A 17744-nucleotide genomic window follows, 5' to 3' on the forward strand; every position below is an offset into this window, starting at 1 on the left:
ATTTTTTTGATCTTTTTTTATTGTCTTGCAGGCTCCGGCCTATCTTTGTTGATGACGTATAAGCGCCCTGGTCCAACGCGCGTTAAGTCTGAAAAGAATGAACGCTTTGTCGTCGTACGAAATCGTTTCGGATCAGTTGAGAGACTTGGCGTTGCTTTCCAATCATTCTCATACCGTCGACTTGGTCGGTTGCGCGCTACAGTTCTTTCTTTCGTGCGTATCGAAGTTTCGTCCTCTTTAGGAGGCGAGAAACGAAGCAAACGCGCAAGCAACAGCGCTAAATGATCGATTACAGGTCTTTTAAAAGTCACGTCATATTTAGGTTCGTTTGGATGCGCTTCTTTAGTCAGAAATCGAAGCTCATCGCGAGACGAGACGACAATTGGATCAATGCAAGACGAAATTGAATTTCGCTTTGGGAGAAATCGACGTTCTGAATCGGCGTCTCAAAGAGACGGAAGTCGATTTCACGCAAAAGTGCGGAGAAGTTGAAGATCGAGTTGCAATTGAATTAGAGGAGAAGATTTCATTGGCTACTAAATGCGAAGGTGAGAACCGACGCCTTATTTGCTGTTTGCTTGTAACTTTTTTTCAAAAGAATTGGCCTCTCGGTGTCGAAAGCAAGAGGCTTCTCTGAGAGAGAAAGATTCAGTTATTGACGATTTGAAGAGGAGAGGGATGAAGGAGCGGGAAACTTATAAGCGAAAGATTGAAGACATGGAAGTGAAAATGCAGCAGGAAGTTTACATTGCTCAGACAAATCGGAAGGGAAAAGGCAAAGGAAAATAAAAAAGGTATAAAAAAAGTACAGTATAGATTTTATTCTCAACAAAAACTGGGGGTCCCTTCCTTTGTGAGACTGAGCTCATATGTATCCTCCAAACCAGAACTGCGTAGTCGATTGTGGAGACGATGTGCAGCTGAATTGTGGATTGGTATATTGATAGTGTCCCCAGTTGTCCTCACTACTAACAGCGTCGGGCGTCGCTTTTATTTCACATGATGGTTTGGAGCTGTCATGATGGAGGTGATTGTTCTGCCAGAAAGGAACTGTAAGTGAAAATTCTAGTCGTCCTCGTAATTGTATTAGTTCTACGGGTATGCACGTTCCACTTCCTATGAACTTGACGGGGTTGAGTTCGCTCATTTTGACTCTGACGTAATCTTTATAGTTGATTCCCACTTGAGGGAAATTGCATGCGGCTCTCCAATGTGTAGACCTTCCGGCCAGTCGCGTCATTCTATTCTTTGTCAAACGATAATAATCCCAACGAGGAGAGTTTTCACTGACAGGAAAATTTTGCGTGAATGAGTATTTGTGAAATCCTTTAGCGTTATACTCAAGAGCGAAGGACTCAACGAGAGTGTAGGCAGCGCCCACTTCAGAATTGATGTCGCAGAAGACTGTGTAGCGTTCAACGCCGTCGTCGATTACGTAGTAGCCACAACGAGTTGCTCCGTGCTTCATGTGATCAAGACAGGACCTGGCCGTGTAATTCACAGCCACAAAGGGAACAGGATTGCATCCGCATGAAGGAAATTGTTTCGGGCAGTTTGCCTTCTTTTGGGTGACAGCATCCAATATTCCAAAGAGCATACAGCAGCTGAGAAGTAGCGTTGATGAGCGGTGAGATAGCATCCTCGGTATAGTTGAATTACGATTTGAACTGGCTAACTAGAGGTGGTCTTTGGTCCTTATATCGAGTCGATAAAACCTTTTAGTTACGTAACGTCGGTTTTAGAGAGTCTTAAGTCACGGTATCTCACTAACTGTCGCGTTTTAGGCATTACAACCATCACGTGCGTTGGCCCAACGAGCGGATTGATTAAGCGGAAAGTATAGTCTCATCCTTTAACCCGTCTTCATCGTGGAGTTACTCACGGCTCAAATTTGCTATGAAGAGGCATCGCTGACAGCTACGGCGACGAGCCGCAGCCTCTGCTGTGGTCACGTGCAATGAAACAGACGATTCAAGCTAGTCGCCGCTATAATACCCGCTATATATATATAGAGGCCTCTGATCAAGCCAGGCAGAATTGAGAGCAAAATGGTGTACGTAAAACGTTAGTATAGTCAATGACAACCACAGACATGGAGATGAAAATGCAGAAGTTATCTTGGGTCAGACAAACCAAAAGACGAGTAAGAAAAAGGGTAAAAGATTTAGTTTCACCTTGGGTCCTTTTTCGTGGAACCGAGCTTATATGTATCCTCCAAACCAGAACTGTGTAGTTGACTGTGGGGACGATGAGCAGCTGAATTTAGGATTGGTTCTACCGTAGTGTCCCCAGTTGTCCTCACTACTAACAGCGTTGGGTGTGGCTCTCATTCCGCACAAGTTTAATGAACTATCATGGTGAAGGTGCCAAACGTTTTCTTTTTGCCAGAATGCGACGGTTAATGGAAATTCTAGTCGTCCTCGTACCTGTATTAGTTCTACGGGTATGCACGTTCCACTTCCTATGAACTTGACCGGGTTGAGTTCGCTCATTTTGATTCTGACGTAATCTTTATAGTTGATTCCCACTTGAGGGAAATTGCATGCGGCTCTCCAATGCGTAGACCTTCCGGCCAGTCGCGTCATTCTATCCTTTGTCAAGCGATAATAATCCCAACGAGGAGAGTTTTCATTGACAGGAAAATTTTGCGTGAATGAGTATTTGTGAAATCCTTTAGCGTTATACTCAAAAGCGAAGGACTCAACAAGAGTGTAGGCGGCGCCCACTTCAGAATTGATGTCGCAGAAGACTGTGTAGCGTTCAACGCCGTCGTTGATTACGTAGTAGCCACAACGAGTTGCTCCGTGCTTCATGTGATCGAGACAAGACCTGGCCGTGTAATTCACAGCCACAAAAGGAACAGGATTGCATCCGCATGAAGGAAATTGTTTCGGGCAGTTTGCCTTCTTTTGGGCAACAGCATCCAATATTCCAAAGAGCATACAGCAGCTGAGAAGTAGCGTTGATGAGCGGTGAGATAGCATCCTTGGTATAGTTGAATTAGAATCTGAACTGGCTAACTAGAGGAGTCCTTGGTCCTTATATCGAGTCGATTAAACCTTTTCGTTACGTAATGTCTGTTTTAGAGAGTATTAAGTCACGGTATCTCACTAACTGTCGCGTTTTAGGCATTACAACGATCACGTGCGTTGGTTCAACGAGCGGATCAACCGGGAAGTATAGTGTCATCCTTTGACTCGTCTTCATCGCGGAGTACTCAATATCTCACGGTTCAAATTTGCAGTTGTGGTCACGTGCAAAGGAACAGACGATTCAGAGAGTAATATTAGTATAGTCACCACAGACATGGAGATGAAAATGCAGCTGGACGTTAACATCGTGCAGACAAATCAAAAAGACAAAAGAACAGGCAAAGAAGACAAAGGTAGACTTCGTTTTAACAAGACCTTGGATCTTTCCCCGTGGAACTGAGCTCATATGTATCCTCCAAACCAGAACTGTGTAGTTGACTGTGGAGACGACGTGCAGCTGAATTTTGGATTGATAGCTCCATAGCCTCCCCAGTTGTCCTCACTACTAACAGCGTTGGGTGTGTTTTTCATTTCACATAATTTTGAGGCGCTGTCATGGTGGAGGTGACTATTGCTCTGCCAGAAAGGAGCTGTAAGTGAAAATTCTAGTCGTCCTCGTAATTGTATTAGTTCTACGGATATGCACGTCCCACTTCCTGTGAACTTCATTGGGTTGAGTTCGCTCATTTTGACTCTGACGTAATCTTTATAGTTGATTCCCACTTGTGGGAAATTGCATGCGGCTCTCCAATGCGTAGACCTTCCGGCCAGTCGCGTCATTTTGTCCTTTGACAAACGATAATAGTCCCAACGAGGAGAGTTTTCATTGACGGGGAAACTCTGAGTAAATGAGTATTTGTGGAATCCTTTCTTGTTGTACTGAAGAGCAAAGGACTCAACGAGAGTATAAGCAGCTCCTACTTCCGAGTTGATGTCACAGAAGACTGTGTATTGTACTTCGCCGTCGTTGATGACGTAGAGGCCGCAATGAGAAGCTCCGTGCTTCATGTGATCTAGACAGGACTTGGCCGTGTAATTGTGAGCAATAATGGGAAAGGGATTGTTTCCACATATTGCCTTAATTAATTAATCGTAATCATACCATTTGGTGACAAGTAGTAAGTCTATACATTGTACCTTGTCTTTAGAGTCGTCAACGGGAGTTGCTGGCTTTGCTGTGATAGCTTGGAGCAGGAAAGCAAGCAGCAGGCGAGAGAACATGACCTTTAGTGTGGCAGGTGAGATTGATGTGCTGGCAGTGTGCGAACGCCGTCGTATATATATGTGCACTAAAGCAAAGTAAACACCCGTGTTTTGTCCTTTTCCGGCTTCCGTCCTGCACACATCCGTATTATCCTTTTGTTCGCGCGTGCCGAGGGTTCTCTAGAGGAGAGAAGATACAGTAGGCACCGAACGTAATAGACTATATAGTGGCGAGTGAAACATGCGTACGTACTATGTCTCTGCCTTGTACAGCTATCAATGTAATGAGGTTTCCACCCCTACCTTGGGATAACGTTGCGAGGAGCCGTCGAGCCCGTACTGATGCATGATTCGCGTCATTTCCTTCGAACCGGCGTCGGTATTGGGATACAGAAAGAGCGTCGAACGATCGAACTCGATGACCGTCTCGACGACGATCTGAAACATTTTGAGCGAACTCTGCAAATCGGTCGTCACGGGATGCTGAATGACGATGATAAACTGTTCGGGATTGAGCTGATACCGTTCGCAGAGGCGCACCCAGATCAAGTCCGTCAAACACGTGCCGTTTGACGACTTCATTGTTCTCCTCGCCAACGCCGCCTGCATACTCGGCAACAGTTCGTCGGGCATACGCGAAGCCGGCGCGTTCGGCACGCCCGCCGTGAACGTCGGCACGCGCAAACGGGACGCGAGAGCGGCGAGAACGTCCTTCACGTGCGCGACGCCGGTTCGACGGAGAAACTGCTTCACGCTCTCCGTCTCCAAGTCGGTCGTCGCTATCCGCCGTCGCACATCTACGGCGACGGCGAAGCGGTGCGTCAAATCGTCGACTTTTTCAAGGCCGTCAATCTCGACGGGGAAATCCTGAGTCAGTAAATGTTTAGGGTTGAACTCCAGCGCAAGCGACTACTAGAATATTGCTTAGTTAAGATATGAATTGGCTCAGTCTGAAGCCGTTTATAGAAGAGAACTTCTAAGTGTGCAGCAAGAAGTCTAAACTGCTTAACTGTGTAAGGATAACTAGGACGGCAAAGAAAGAGGAAAATTATGAGCAAAAGAAAGCAAAAGTACATTTCAGTCAGATCGAACAATGAAAACCAAATAGTGAACATAAAAGGACGAAACATTAAGATCTTAAAGGTATCCTCCGAACCAGAATTGTGTAGTCGATTGTGGAGATGATGTACAGCGGAACTTTGGATTCATAGTCCTTCTCCTTCGTACGTTACAGGGTTGAGTTCGCTTATTTTGACCCTGACGTAATCGTGATAATCAATTCCCACTTCCGGAAAATTGCACGTGGCTCGCCAATGCGTTGACACTCCGGACAATCTCAGCATTCGGTCTTTTGTCAAACGATAATAATCCCAACGAGGCGAATTGTGATTGACAGGGAAATTCTGAGCAAATGAATATTGGTAGAATCCTTTCTTGTTGTACTGAAGAGCAATGGACTCAACGAGTGTATAGGCAGCTCCCGCTTCCGAGTTGATGTCGCAGAAGACTGTGTATTGTTCGTCGCCGTCATTGATGACGTAGAGGCCGCAGTGAGAAGCTCCGTGCTTCATGTGATCAAGGCAGGACTTGGCTGTGTAATTGTGAGCAATAATGGGAAAGGGATTGTTTCCGCATATCGTCTTAATTAATTAATCGCAATCATAGATTTGGTGGCAAGTACTAAGAAGTCTATATATTGTACCTTGTCTTTAGAGTCGGCAGGAGCTGCTGGCATTGCTGTGACAGCTTGGAACAGGAAAGCAAGCAGCAGGTGAGAGAACATGACCTTCAGTGTGTAGCAAGTAAAATCGATGTGGTGGCAGTGCGAAGCGTCGTCTTATTCCCCGAACACCAGGGCGTGCGCGGGCGAAGCCCGCGCGCGCCCTGGTGGGAGGGGCTCTCAAACGTGATCGGGCAAAAACTCAAAGTGTTTGTCTGTCCGTCGGTAACCCTGACGTCACAATCGCTCCTAAACCAATCACACACACAGGTGCCTTTATGACTTCACATTCATTGTGATGTCATACTCTCCCGTATTTTGAACGCAATTGCTAGCGAAAAGGTGACGTCACAGTAGATAGTAACCCCGGATTGTGTTAATTAAACATAACGAGCACATAACATTGTGAGCTTTATTAGTAACTTTCATGGGCATCGAGGGAACACAGTAAAGGAGCATGTTGGGTTTGTCGTGCTGCGAGCTTTGCTCGCAGCACGCAAACCCAACTGCGAGCTGATAATTGACACGATCATGCACCCGAGGGAGCACAGGGTCAGGGAAGGGTAGCTCTTAGCTGCGTTACAGGGTCACATTCACATGACAGGTAAAATGGTCGGCACTGTATACGATTTCGCTCATTTGATATCTGAATGGAACACCTGAAATCTGTGTCTCTGAGGCATAGCCAACAGGTGTCCCATTTCCAGATAGAGAGAGCATCTTACACTAACAGTCAAGACAGGCATGTGCTGGACTGCTGTACAGAGGGTGTTCGGGGATCACATGATGGCTTACAGCAGGCCATCATTATCTAGTATATAATATGCATGAAAGCACGGAAACATTTTACCGGCCTTTGTTCGTGCTTCAGAAAGGACGAGGTCAAGGGTGTAGGTACGAAGGACAGTTGCATAGAAGCCACAGCAATAAGCCCCATGTTTTAGGACTTAGAGCAAAAAACAACAGGTGAAGATACGGTCGTGAGTCATACTCATAGACTGTCAAACCTTAGGTCCCGGGATCTCGTCTCGTCTACAGCCGCATTTTAGATCACGATGTCAATCACGCGCAAATGCAGTAGGAAGAGGATCACACTTCTTCTCTCTCGCCCTCTCGATACGACTATCGAATAGAGCCCTTCGCAGCTCGAGTATTTTGCTGAAGCAGCGGCTGAATCAAAACGAGGTTTTGATGGGTGGGACCTCCGAGACAAAAGAACGTTTTTGCCCGAAGACTCCCGGACATTCTCCAACCGCGTCGACGCTCTTGCTCTCGCGACGAGCGCCTCATTCTCACGCTGTTGACTTGCTTAGTTGCGCGCTCTTTCGCGTGTTTCGTCTTAGGAGGCGAGGAACTGCACCGCTGAATGATCGATTAGAGTCCTGTCGTATTTAGGTTCGTTTGGATCGTTCTAGTCAGAAATCTAAGCTCATCGCGAGACGAAACGGCAATTGGATCAATGCAAGACGAATTTGAATTTCGCTTTGGGAAAATCGACGTTCTGAATCGACGTCTCAAAGAGACGAAAGTCGATTTGACGCAAAGTGCGGAGAAGTTGAAGATCGAGTCGCAATTGAATCAGAGGTGAGAGCCGACACCTTATTTGTTGTTTGCATGTAACTTTTTTCAAAAGAATTGGCCTCTCGGTGTTGAAAGCAAGAAGCTTCTCTGAGAGAGAAAGAATTTGAAGAGGAGAGGGATGAAGGAGCGGGAAGCTTATAAGCGAAAGATTGAAGACATGGAAGTGAAATGCAGCAGGAAGTTTACATTGCTCAGACAAATCGGAAGGGAAAAGGCAAAGGAAAATAAAAAAGGTACTGTATATAAAGTAAATATAGATTTTATATCTCAATGAGAACTGGGGTCTTTCCTTTGTGGGGCTGAGCTCATATGTATCCTCCAAACCAGAACTGTGTAGTCGACTGTGGAGACGATGTGCAGCTGAATTGAGGATTGGTTCGACCGTAGAATCCCCAGTTGTCCTCACTAGAAACAGCGTTAGGTGTGGTTTTCATTTCACAATGTTCTAGGGAGCTGTCATGGTGAAGGTGCCACGTAGTCTCTCTTTGCCCGAAATTGACTGTAAGTGGAAATTCTAGCCGTCCTCGTAATTGTATTAGTTCTACGGGTATGCACGTTCCACTTCCTATGAACTTGACGGGGTTGAGTTCGCTCATTTTAACTCTTACGTAATCTTTAAAGTTGATTCCCACTTGAGGGAAATTGCATGCGGCTCTCCAATGCGTAGACCTTTCGGCCAGTCGCGTCATTCTGTCCTTTGACAAACGATAATAGTCCCAACGAGGAGAGTTTTCGTTGACAGGAAAATTTTGCGTGAATGAGTATTTCTGAAATCCTTTAGCGTTATACTCAAGAGCGAAGGACTCAACGAGAGTGTAGGCGGCACCCACTTCAGAATTGATGTCGCAGAAGACTGTGTAGCGTTCAACGCCGTCGTCAATTACGTAGTAGCCACAACGAGTTGCTCCGTGCTTCATGTGATCCAGACAGGATCTGGCCGTGTAATTCACAGCCACAAAAGGAACAGGATTGCATCCGCATGAAGGAAATTGTGTCGGGCAGTTTGCCTTTTTTTGGGCGACAGCATCCAATATTCCAAAGAGCATACAGCAGCTGAGAAGTAGCGTTGATGAGCGGTGAGATAGCATCCTTGGTATGGTTGAATTACGATTTGAACTGGCTAACTAGAGGTGGTTCTTGGTCCTTATATCGAGTCGCTAAAACCTTTTAGTTACGTAACGTCGGTTTTAGAGAGTATTAAGTCACGGTATCTCACTAACTGTCGCGTTTTAGGCATTACAACGATCACGTGCGTTGGCCCAACGCGCGGGTCAATAGGAAAGTATAGTGCCATCCTTTGTCTCGTCTTCATCGTGGAGTACTCAATAACTCACGGTTCAAATTTGCAGCTGTGGTTACGTGCAATGGAACAGACGACTCAGAGAGTAATATAGACGTAGTCACCGGACTACACCGCTATAATGGGTCTCTGATTGAGCCTGGCAGATAAGAAAGATTGTGAGCAAAATGGTATATTATAGTCGCCACAGACATGCAGATGAAAATGCAGCTCAGCTGGAAGTTAGCATCGTGCAGACAAATCAAAAGGCAACAGAACAGGCAAATAAGACAAAGGTAGCAGTAGTTTTAACAAGACCTTGGATCTTTCCACGTGGAACTGAGATCATATGTATCCTCCAAACCAGAACTGTGTAGTTGACTGTGGAGACGATGTACAACTGAATTTCGGATTGGTTCTACCGTAATGTCCCCAGTTGTCCTCACTACTAACAGCGTTGGGTGTGGCTTTCATTTCACACGACTGTATGGAGCTGTCATGGTGAAGGTGCCAAACGTTTTCTTTTTGCCAGAATCCGACGGTTAATGGAAATTCTAGTCGTCCTCGTAGTTCTATCAGCTCTACGGCTTTGCATGCGCCGCTTCCTATGTACGTGACGGGATTAAGTTCGCTCATTTTGACTCTGACGTAGTCATGGTAGTCTATTCCGACTTCCGGAAAATTGCACGTGGCTCGCCAATGCGTTGACAGACCGGACAGTCTAAGCATTCGGTCCTTTGTCAAACGATAATAATCCCAACGAGGAGAATTATGATTGACGGGGAAATTCTGAGTCAATGAATATTTGTGGAATCCTTTCGTGTTGTACTTAAGAGCAAAGGACTCGATGAGAGTATAAGCAGCTCCTACTTCCGAGTTGATGTCACAGAAGACTGTGTACTGTTCGTCGCCGTCGTTGATGACGTAGAGGCCGCAATGAGAAGCTCCGTGCTTCATGTGATCGAGGCAGGACTTGGCCGTGTAATTGTGAGCAATAATGGGAAAGGGATTGTTTCCACATATCGCCTTGATCGTAATCATAGATTTGGTGACAAGTAGTAGCCTATACACTGTACCTTGTCTTTAGAGTCGTCAACGAGAGCTGCTGGCATTGCTGTGACAGCTTGGAAGAGGCAAGCAAACAGCACGTGAGAGAACATGACCTTTAGTGTGGCAGGTGAGATTGATGAGCTGGCAGTGTGCGAACGCCGTCACTTATATATGCGCGAAGGCAAGGCAAACCCGTGTTTTGTCCTTGTTTTTTTCCGGCTTCCGTCCTGTACACATCCGTGCATTTTCCTTGTTCGCGCGCACCCTCTGCCACATCCTATTGGGTTCTTTCGTTCGACTTCGTTTTTGCCCAGCGTGTAAGCAATCGCGACCGTGGATTCGAAGAGCACGCGTTCCGTGGAAGTAAGAACACCTCCTGACCCCCATGAGCTATTAGGAAATCAATTAAGACCCTACGTTTCAGTTTCACCCCTATTTTGTATTTGATTAGAGTCTGCTTCGTTCTAACTTTGCATTTTTCTCACTAGCTGTTGGTAATCGTGACTTGCAGATGTCGATTAGAGAGGATGATTTGCTCCCGTTGCAATTCAGAGCATGCTATGCTGTTTCTGCTTGCAATCTCGAGGCTATTCACCAAAAGAAATTAGTTAACGACATGCAGATTCCGATGCCACATGGCTAAGGAAACAGTTCAAATTGCACTGAAGATTGGTGAGATAGAGGCGGCCCTATCTCAAGTCATTTTATACGTCATGTTGTACGTCACACAGTTAGGCTTAATTCGAGCGCATTCATTCCAACCGGTTTTGCTTAGACCTATTGAACTCATGTCGGGTTAGAAGAAGGAACGATAGCAGCTCTGAAAAAGAGATACCTAAACCGCCGGGGATCCGTTGCCGGGGGGGGGGGGGGGGGGGGGGGGAGTTTCGTAAGTACAACAACAACAATTCTATTCCAAACTGTCAAAAACTTCAAGGCAAGAACAGAGAAAGCAGAGTCAAAGACAAACAATGACAGCCACAAACATGTAGTAAACAGAAAAAGGACAAGACGCGTTCTTTGTGGGACTGAGAACTTACAGGTATCCTCCAAACCAGAATTGTGTAGTCGACTGTGGAGATGACGTGCAACGAAACTCCGGATTGGTGTCTCTATAGAATCCCCAGTTGTGCTCACTAGTGACAGCTTTAGGTGTGGCTTTGATTTCACAATTCTGTAATGAACTGACAGTGCAAAGGTGATAGTTATCCTTACTTTGCCAAAATGGGACGGTTAGATCAAACTCTAGACGTCCTCGGAGTTGTATCAGTTCTACGGTTTTGCAAATAGCGTCTCCTGTAAACGTGACGGGATTGAGTTGGCTCATTTTGACTCTGACGTAGTCGTGATAGTCGATTCCTACCTCCGGAAAATTGCACGTGGCTCGCCAATGTGTTGATACTCCGGATAGTTTAAGCATTCGGTCTTTTGTCAAACGATAATAATCCCAACGAGGAGAATTGTGATTGACGGGGAAATCCTGAGTCAATGTACGCTTGTTGAATCCTTTCGTATTGTACTGAAGAGCAAAGGACTCGACGAGAGTATAAGCAGCTCCCACTTCCGAGTTGATGTCACAAAAAACTGTGTATTGTTCGTCGCCGTCGTTGATGACGTAGATGCCACAGTGAGAAGCTCCGTGCCTCATGTGATCAAGGCAGGACTTGGCCGTGTAGTTGTGAGCAATAATGGGAAAGGGATTGTTTCCGCATATTGCCTTAATCATACTCATAAATTTGGTGGCAAGTAGTAGGAAGTCTACTGTACATACTGTACCTCGTCTTTAGAGTCGCCAGCAGGAGCTGCTGGCATTGCTGCGACAGCTTGGAACAAGAAAGCAAGCAGCAGGTGAGAGAACATTAACCTTCAGTGTATAGCAGCTAGGTGAGACCGATGTGCTGGCAGTGTGCAAGCGTTGTCGTATATATAATGAAAGCCACCGGATTTGCATCCGCCGTTTTTTCTGTGCATGAGTACAAATCCGTATTCAACGTTCCTTACGAAAGCCGGTACTGGTTGGCTGGGTGGCGAATTGTATTCCCTAAAATGGAGTCTGTTGCAGTCTGGCTATTACGAGGACGTCAATTCCGCTTTCTTTTCGGGTTTTAGACAGACCTCCCGTTTCAATCGTTTATTTATATAGAGCATTCTAAAACAGGTCTTATTACTGCTCCCTAATTTGTCTCGTGCTTTGCCTACGAAAGACCATGCACGCTGGTGCAGTGGGCTCCGTTATAACTTCGCGCGCGCGATCTTCCTATCAGTGGCGGAATTGAGTTTGCTGAGTCAATGATTGAAATTTGAAGTGCCTGTTGTTCTGTAGGGAAAAGGATCCCACTTCAGAATTGATGTCACAGAAGACCGTATACCGTTCAACGCCGACATAATAGCCACAGCGAGAAGCTCCGTGCTTCATGTGATCGAGGCAAGACTTCGCCGTGTAATTTACGGCCACCACAGGAAGAGCGTTGCATCCACACGAGGGAATTTGTGGTGGACAGTTTGACTTCTTTCCTTGAGCAACCATGGCATCCAAGATTCCAAAGACCGTGCAACAGGTGAGAAAGACGCTAGCACTGTACGAAAACATTTTAGTGCTAATTAATTAAGAATTGGCTAACTAGAGGCGGTCCTTCGCCCTTAAATATACTCACTTAAAATGACGTAACTGCCGTATTTAAGTATTTGAGACTCTACCGCATTTTACGACACTGTACTCTTTCCGATGCACGTGAGCGGTGTTACTCGCAGTTATTCATCCGGGAAGTGGCCCTCCCTCCTTTTTTTCTCCGTTCTCCTTCGATACGACGTGTCTCTCTCGAAATGGAACCACTCGCAGCTCGAATTCGCGTTCGAAACAGTTCGAATATTTCGCTGAAGCAGCGCCTGAAGATCTGCGTGGCCACGTGCAATCGAGCCGACTACTCGAAGCTCGAACCGATAATAACGGCCGTTCAAGCCGACCCCGATCTGTCGCTGAGCCTCATCGTTCTCGGAACTCACCTCATCGACGACTACGGGTAAGAAATAGCTGTTGAGGGCGGGCCGAGAAAAGAAAACACTCACTAGTTTTCTCGATGGTCCTCTCGAGAGCGAGAGCGTTGTCAATACAGTATGCCCCTCCTCTTTGGAGAAAGCGTTTCTCTACTATAATGCGATTTTTATACATGTCGAGTCCTTTGCTTGGAAACAAAACGCTAAAGTAACGTTCGATTTTAATTAATTAATTAATTAAATAATTAAATAAAATCGGATTTCTAATTAATTAATTTTATCGAGTTATTGTCTTCTAGTTCCACTGTCCGCTTCATCGGCTTCCCCATCGAGCAACGCCTCCACACGATCGTCCGCGGCGAAGATGAGGCGGCGATGGTCGAATCGGTCGGCCTATCGCTCGTCAAACTCCCGGACATTCTCCAGCGCGTCCAACCCGATCTCCTCGTCGTCCACGGCGATCGCTTCGACGCGCTCGCTCTCGCGACGAGCGCCGCGCTCATGAACTACCGCATCGTTCATCTCGAAGGCGGCGAAGTGAGCGGAACGATCGACGACTGCATACGACACGCGATCACCAAACTCGCTCACTATCACGTCTGCTCGACCGAGCGCTCGCGTCGTCGTCTTCTCGCCATGTGCGAGCATCCCGAACGCGTGCTGCTCGCCGGCTGTCCGTCCTACGACAAGCTCCTTCGCGCCGATACGTCGCCGAGCGTTCTCGTGCGCCTCTGCGAACGCTATCAGCTCAATCCCGAACAGTTTATCATCGTCATTCAGCATCCCGTGACGACCGATTTGCAGAGTTCGCTCAAAATGTTTCAGATCGTCGTCGAGACAGTCATTGAGTTCGATCGTTCGACGCTCTTTCTCTATCCCAATATTGACGCCGGTTCGAAGGAAATGACGCGAATCATGCGTCAGTACGGACTCGACGGCTCCTCGCAACGTTATCCCAAGGTAGGGGGGAATTAAACCTCATTACATTGATAGCTGTACAAGGCAGAGACATAGTACCTACGCATGTTTCACTCGCCACTATATAGTCTATTACGTTCGGTGCCTACTGTATCTTCTCTCCTCTCCCAGATCAAGTCCGTCAAACACGTGCCGTTTGACGACTTCATCGTTCTCCTCGCCAACGCCGCCTGCATACTCGGCAACAGTTCGTCGGGCATACGCGAAGCCGGCGCGTTCGGCACGCCCGCCGTGAACGTCGGCACGCGTCAAACGGGACGCGAGAGCGGCGAGAACGTCCTTCACGTGCGCGACGCCGGTTCGACGGAGAAACTGCTTCACGCTCTCCGTCTCCAAGTCGGTCGTCGCTATCCGCCGTCGCACATCTACGGCGACGGCGAAGCGGTGCGTCGAATCGTCGACTTTTTCAAGGCCGTCAATCTCGACGACGTCATACAGAAGGATTTCAGTTTTCCCGCCATGCCGATGAGTTCGAGCGTCGACATCGATCACGTGCTCGACGTGCAAAGCGCCGTCGCGATCGACTTGGGCGGAACGAATTTGCGCGTCGCCATCGTCACGATGCGCGGTCGCGTTCTTCATTGCGCCTACGCGCCGAATCCGGACAACTTCCGCGATCGAGTCGCTTCGATTACGTCGCTCGTCGACGAGGCGAAAATCAAGGCGCTCGAGATGAATTGTCGTCTGCAGGGAATCGGGATATCGACGGGCGGACGCGTCGACGCGCGTCGCGGCATTCTTCTCGAGACGACGTCGCTCATACCCGATTGGCACGACATCGACGTGCGCGGAATGCTGGCCGACGTCATCGATTTGCCCGTGTGGATCGACAACGACGGCAATTGCGCGGCGCTCGCCGAACAGCGTTTCGGCAAGGCAAAAGGAATTGACAATTGCATAACGATTATCATTGGAACAGGTAAGCGTGGTTGCTTGGGTCCTGTAGTAACTCTGTACTTATAATAGGTCAAGTGATTGCCTATGAATGTGTTTATACTAATGATTTTATCGTTTTTAGGAATTGGCGGCGGCATTTTGGTGAATGGTGAGCTTCACTACGGTGTCAATTTCTGTGCTGCCGAGCTTGGTCACATGGCTGTGAGCACAGACGGTCCACTTTGCTCGTGTGGACAGCGCGGCTGCATCGAAGCAATAGCTTCTGGTTTCGCTTTGGATCGAGAAGCGAGACGTCTTCACGAAGCCGGCGAATTGAATCCGAATTTAGAAAAGGACGTCACTCCCACTGGTACATATATGGCTATCCTGACCACGAATTAAATAAATTTATTTATAGCCGTTCATTTAACTGCCGCCGCTAAGTGCGGCAACCAAAAGGCAAAGGAGATCATTGAGCAGGGAGCGCGCGCTCTCGGCATTGCCGTGGTAAATATGCTTCACATGCTGAATCCAAAGATCATAGTCTTGTGTGGCCACATGGCTCCTCTCTATCGCTCCACTGTCGAGGAAATGATTGAAGGTAGGGCTCTTCCGAGCGCTAAAAATGTCCTCGTTGAAGTGTCGGAGCTGAAAGAGCAGGCACTCCTTGGAGCTGCTGGCCTAGTCTTTGGTTATTCGAGTCGTAGGCTATATGGAATTGATGGAAAGTAGAGGCAAGGACCTCTGCGCAGTAACTCATGCGAGATTATTATTTAAAGTCACATACATACCGTATGAGATATTAGTTTTTTTGTGTTATTCAATCGTTTGGAAAATGGGATTTGTTTGTGGTGGAGTTCGCGCACGTCCGGGACGTTTCCTCCTGTAGCAACATGGCGGATTCAATTCGAGCCGTTGAACGCGAATGGAGCAAAGCGAGCGCAAAAGTCGACCTCGCTCGTCTCGTCTCGACTCAGAAGCTCGGCGATCTGTCGGCGCAGCTCGGCGAATGCGGCGAATCGCTACGGGAACGCGGTAAACGTCGCAAAAACGGTCGTTTCCTTCGTCGAACGCTTCGCGCTAGGCGCCGACGACGACGAAATGAGCGACGAGCAAGTCGCCGCGTTGTCGGAGCACCTCCAAAAGGTGCGAGACGGCGCGTCGAAGGTGAGTTCCGATCACAAGGAGCTCCACGGCAACATTTCGAAGATCGGACGCGCAATCGACAAGGTCTTCGGGCGCTGAAACCCGTTTTCGGGCGACCCGCGACGCCGTTTTTCCTTTCTCTCTCTTTAGAACTTCACGATCGATTTGGATGCGAGCGGACAGGAGAACGTTTTCGAAGCGCCCGAACGCGCGCGAATGCTCAACGGCGTTCTGTGCGATCATTTTCTAAGGCAGGGTCGTTTGGACGTGGCGCGTCGTCTCGCCGAAGTGGGGCCCCCTCTCAAAAAAATATTTAAAAATTTTTAATTCGATTTGTTTGTTTTTTTTTCTGTAGGAGGCTGGATTGAATTTGAAGGATGAAGCGATTTCGCCTTTCGTGGCGTTGAATCAGATATTGGAGTCGTGTCAAGAACGAAATTTGGAGCCCGTGCTAAGGTATTGATCTTTTTCTCTTCCAAGAAAAATCGTCTCCGTAGCAAAGCTGGACATGCACTTGTGCATTAGTTTGCGCACAGGCGCTCTCCTCTGTTTTTTTGCTTATATCATAGTCTCTCGTCAAGTTTCTCGGCTGAGCCTTTTTCCTAGTATTGGAATTGAGGTCTACACATCTTGATACATCTTTTCTCTATATACAGCTGGGCCGAGGCGAATGGCGATTGGCTGAAATCGCGCAACAGTTGTCTCGCCTTCAAACTTCACCGGCTCAAATTCCTGAGCCTATTAGAGGCAGGTGAGCGAGCAAGAGCTCTGGAATACGCCAAGAACTTTGCACCGTACGCGGAAATGAAAAAACGAGGTAAGACTAGAGACGGAGGGAGAAGACGATTGATTAGAGAAATTTTAGAATTCCAACAGTTAATGGGATGCTTGGCATACGCCGGTAAAGGGCTCTCAACGTCTCCGTATGCGTTTCTGCTGGATCCCGTATATTGGACGGAAGCCTGCGACGAATTCATGAAAGAGGCGTGTGCGCTGTCAGGACTGCCAGTAACCAGTCACTTGTCCGCTGGGTAAGACAATGCGTTTTTTATCAACTTGGCCCTGATATGTGTATTTATGGTCTTATGGATGGTTTTAGGTTGGCTGCTGGCTGCTCTGCTTTGCCCAATCTGCTGCAAATCAAGAGCGTTCTGCGTCAGCGACACGTCCACGACATGTGGAGTGCTATGGATGAATTACCTGTATGTAGGGATCTAACTTTCTCTGTGCCACCTCATAGTCATTCTCGTTTATAGATTGAAATTGATATTGGGTCCGAGCAGCTCTATCATTCCATCTTTGCCTGTCCCATAATGAAGCAGCAGTCGACGTCTGAGAATCCGCCCATGCGACTGTCGTGCGGGCACGTAATTTCGCGTGATGCCATAGATCGTCTATTGACGGGATTGAGGTGAGAGGGAGTGGGAACGTAAGAGTTTATGGCCTAACACAAAAGGACTTCCGTACGTGTAGATTGAAATGCCCCTATTGCCCCGTCGAAATGCAAGCAACAGATACGAAAGTAATCCATTTTTAATTAGGAATAGAGATAATGACTATTAGCAACAAACAATCCTTTATTACTGTACAGTACTATGTGAAAGCCACGTAGAAGGAATAGGCATCAACAAGCCCAAAATATTTGTGCAGACGAGTTATCTAATCTATAGGGCCTCCTAAAGGAATTACTGAAGAATGCGGAAGAGCCTGATATGGTACACCAGTAGACTTCTTCTCTTTTTCAGTTTCACATTTTTTTCTTTAGGAGCGTCCGTCCTGGGCAAGACGTCATAAAACTGCTCCGGGGTCCTGAGCATGATCCTGTCACAAAAAACTGCTCCGGGGTCCTGAGCATGATCCTGTCACAAAAAACTGCTCCGGGGTC

At 47.3% G+C, this 17744-nt stretch overlaps 4 protein-coding genes and 1 long non-coding RNA gene across 8 annotated transcripts; 4 read left to right on the top strand and 1 right to left on the bottom strand.

Moving 5' to 3' along the window:
- The first annotated feature begins 31 nt into the window (after positions 1-31).
- LOC136184937 (spermatogenesis-associated protein 24-like) lies at positions 32-5236 on the top strand. Of its 4 annotated transcripts, XR_010669445.1 has the most exons (8): positions 32-184; positions 242-295; positions 347-548; positions 599-794; positions 948-1627; positions 1785-2972; positions 3129-5106; positions 5169-5236. XR_010669445.1 is itself a non-coding variant. In XM_065971954.1 (4 exons), the coding sequence occupies exons 1-4, from the start codon at positions 98-100 to the stop codon at positions 787-789; spliced, it is 534 nt and encodes a 177-aa protein (XP_065828026.1). In that variant the 5' UTR covers positions 32-97; the 3' UTR covers positions 790-930. The 4 variants fall into 4 exon arrangements, 1 of the variants encoding a protein (XP_065828026.1); XR_010669444.1 differs by lacking the exon at positions 948-1627; XR_010669446.1 differs by lacking the exons at positions 948-1627; positions 1785-2972.
- On the bottom strand, positions 2342-2942 carry LOC136184381 (uncharacterized). Its single transcript, XM_065971274.1, has 2 exons — positions 2427-2942; positions 2342-2377 (listed from the first exon to the last, which is right to left on the bottom strand). Exons 1-2 carry the CDS (start codon positions 2940-2942, stop codon positions 2342-2344), a joined length of 552 nt encoding a protein of 183 aa, XP_065827346.1.
- A 1795-nt stretch (positions 5237-7031) lies between the features above and the next one.
- LOC136184939 (uncharacterized) lies at positions 7032-7761 on the top strand. The gene is made up of 3 exons (XR_010669447.1): positions 7032-7301; positions 7351-7539; positions 7589-7761. It is a non-coding gene; the product is annotated as an uncharacterized lncRNA (long non-coding RNA).
- A 4880-nt stretch (positions 7762-12641) lies between these two features.
- Positions 12642-15562, top strand: LOC136185388 (bifunctional UDP-N-acetylglucosamine 2-epimerase/N-acetylmannosamine kinase-like). Its single transcript, XM_065972508.1, has 5 exons — positions 12642-12885; positions 13159-13819; positions 13949-14756; positions 14856-15083; positions 15132-15562. The coding sequence occupies exons 1-5, from the start codon at positions 12689-12691 to the stop codon at positions 15443-15445; spliced, it is 2208 nt and encodes a 735-aa protein (XP_065828580.1). The 5' UTR covers positions 12642-12688; the 3' UTR covers positions 15446-15562.
- Positions 15563-15596: 34 nt separating this feature from the next.
- On the top strand, positions 15597-17700 carry LOC136185391 (E3 ubiquitin-protein ligase RMND5A-like). Its single transcript, XM_065972510.1, has 9 exons — positions 15597-15748; positions 15798-15943; positions 16010-16147; positions 16215-16315; positions 16516-16676; positions 16725-16890; positions 16959-17061; positions 17116-17270; positions 17333-17700. The coding sequence occupies exons 1-9, from the start codon at positions 15607-15609 to the stop codon at positions 17394-17396; spliced, it is 1176 nt and encodes a 391-aa protein (XP_065828582.1). The 5' UTR covers positions 15597-15606; the 3' UTR covers positions 17397-17700.
- Positions 17701-17744: the final 44 nt, after the last annotated feature.

The sequence above is a fragment of the Oscarella lobularis genome, chromosome 3 (assembly GCF_947507565.1).
Source record: "Oscarella lobularis chromosome 3, ooOscLobu1.1, whole genome shotgun sequence".
NCBI lineage: Eukaryota > Metazoa > Porifera > Homoscleromorpha > Homosclerophorida > Oscarellidae > Oscarella > Oscarella lobularis.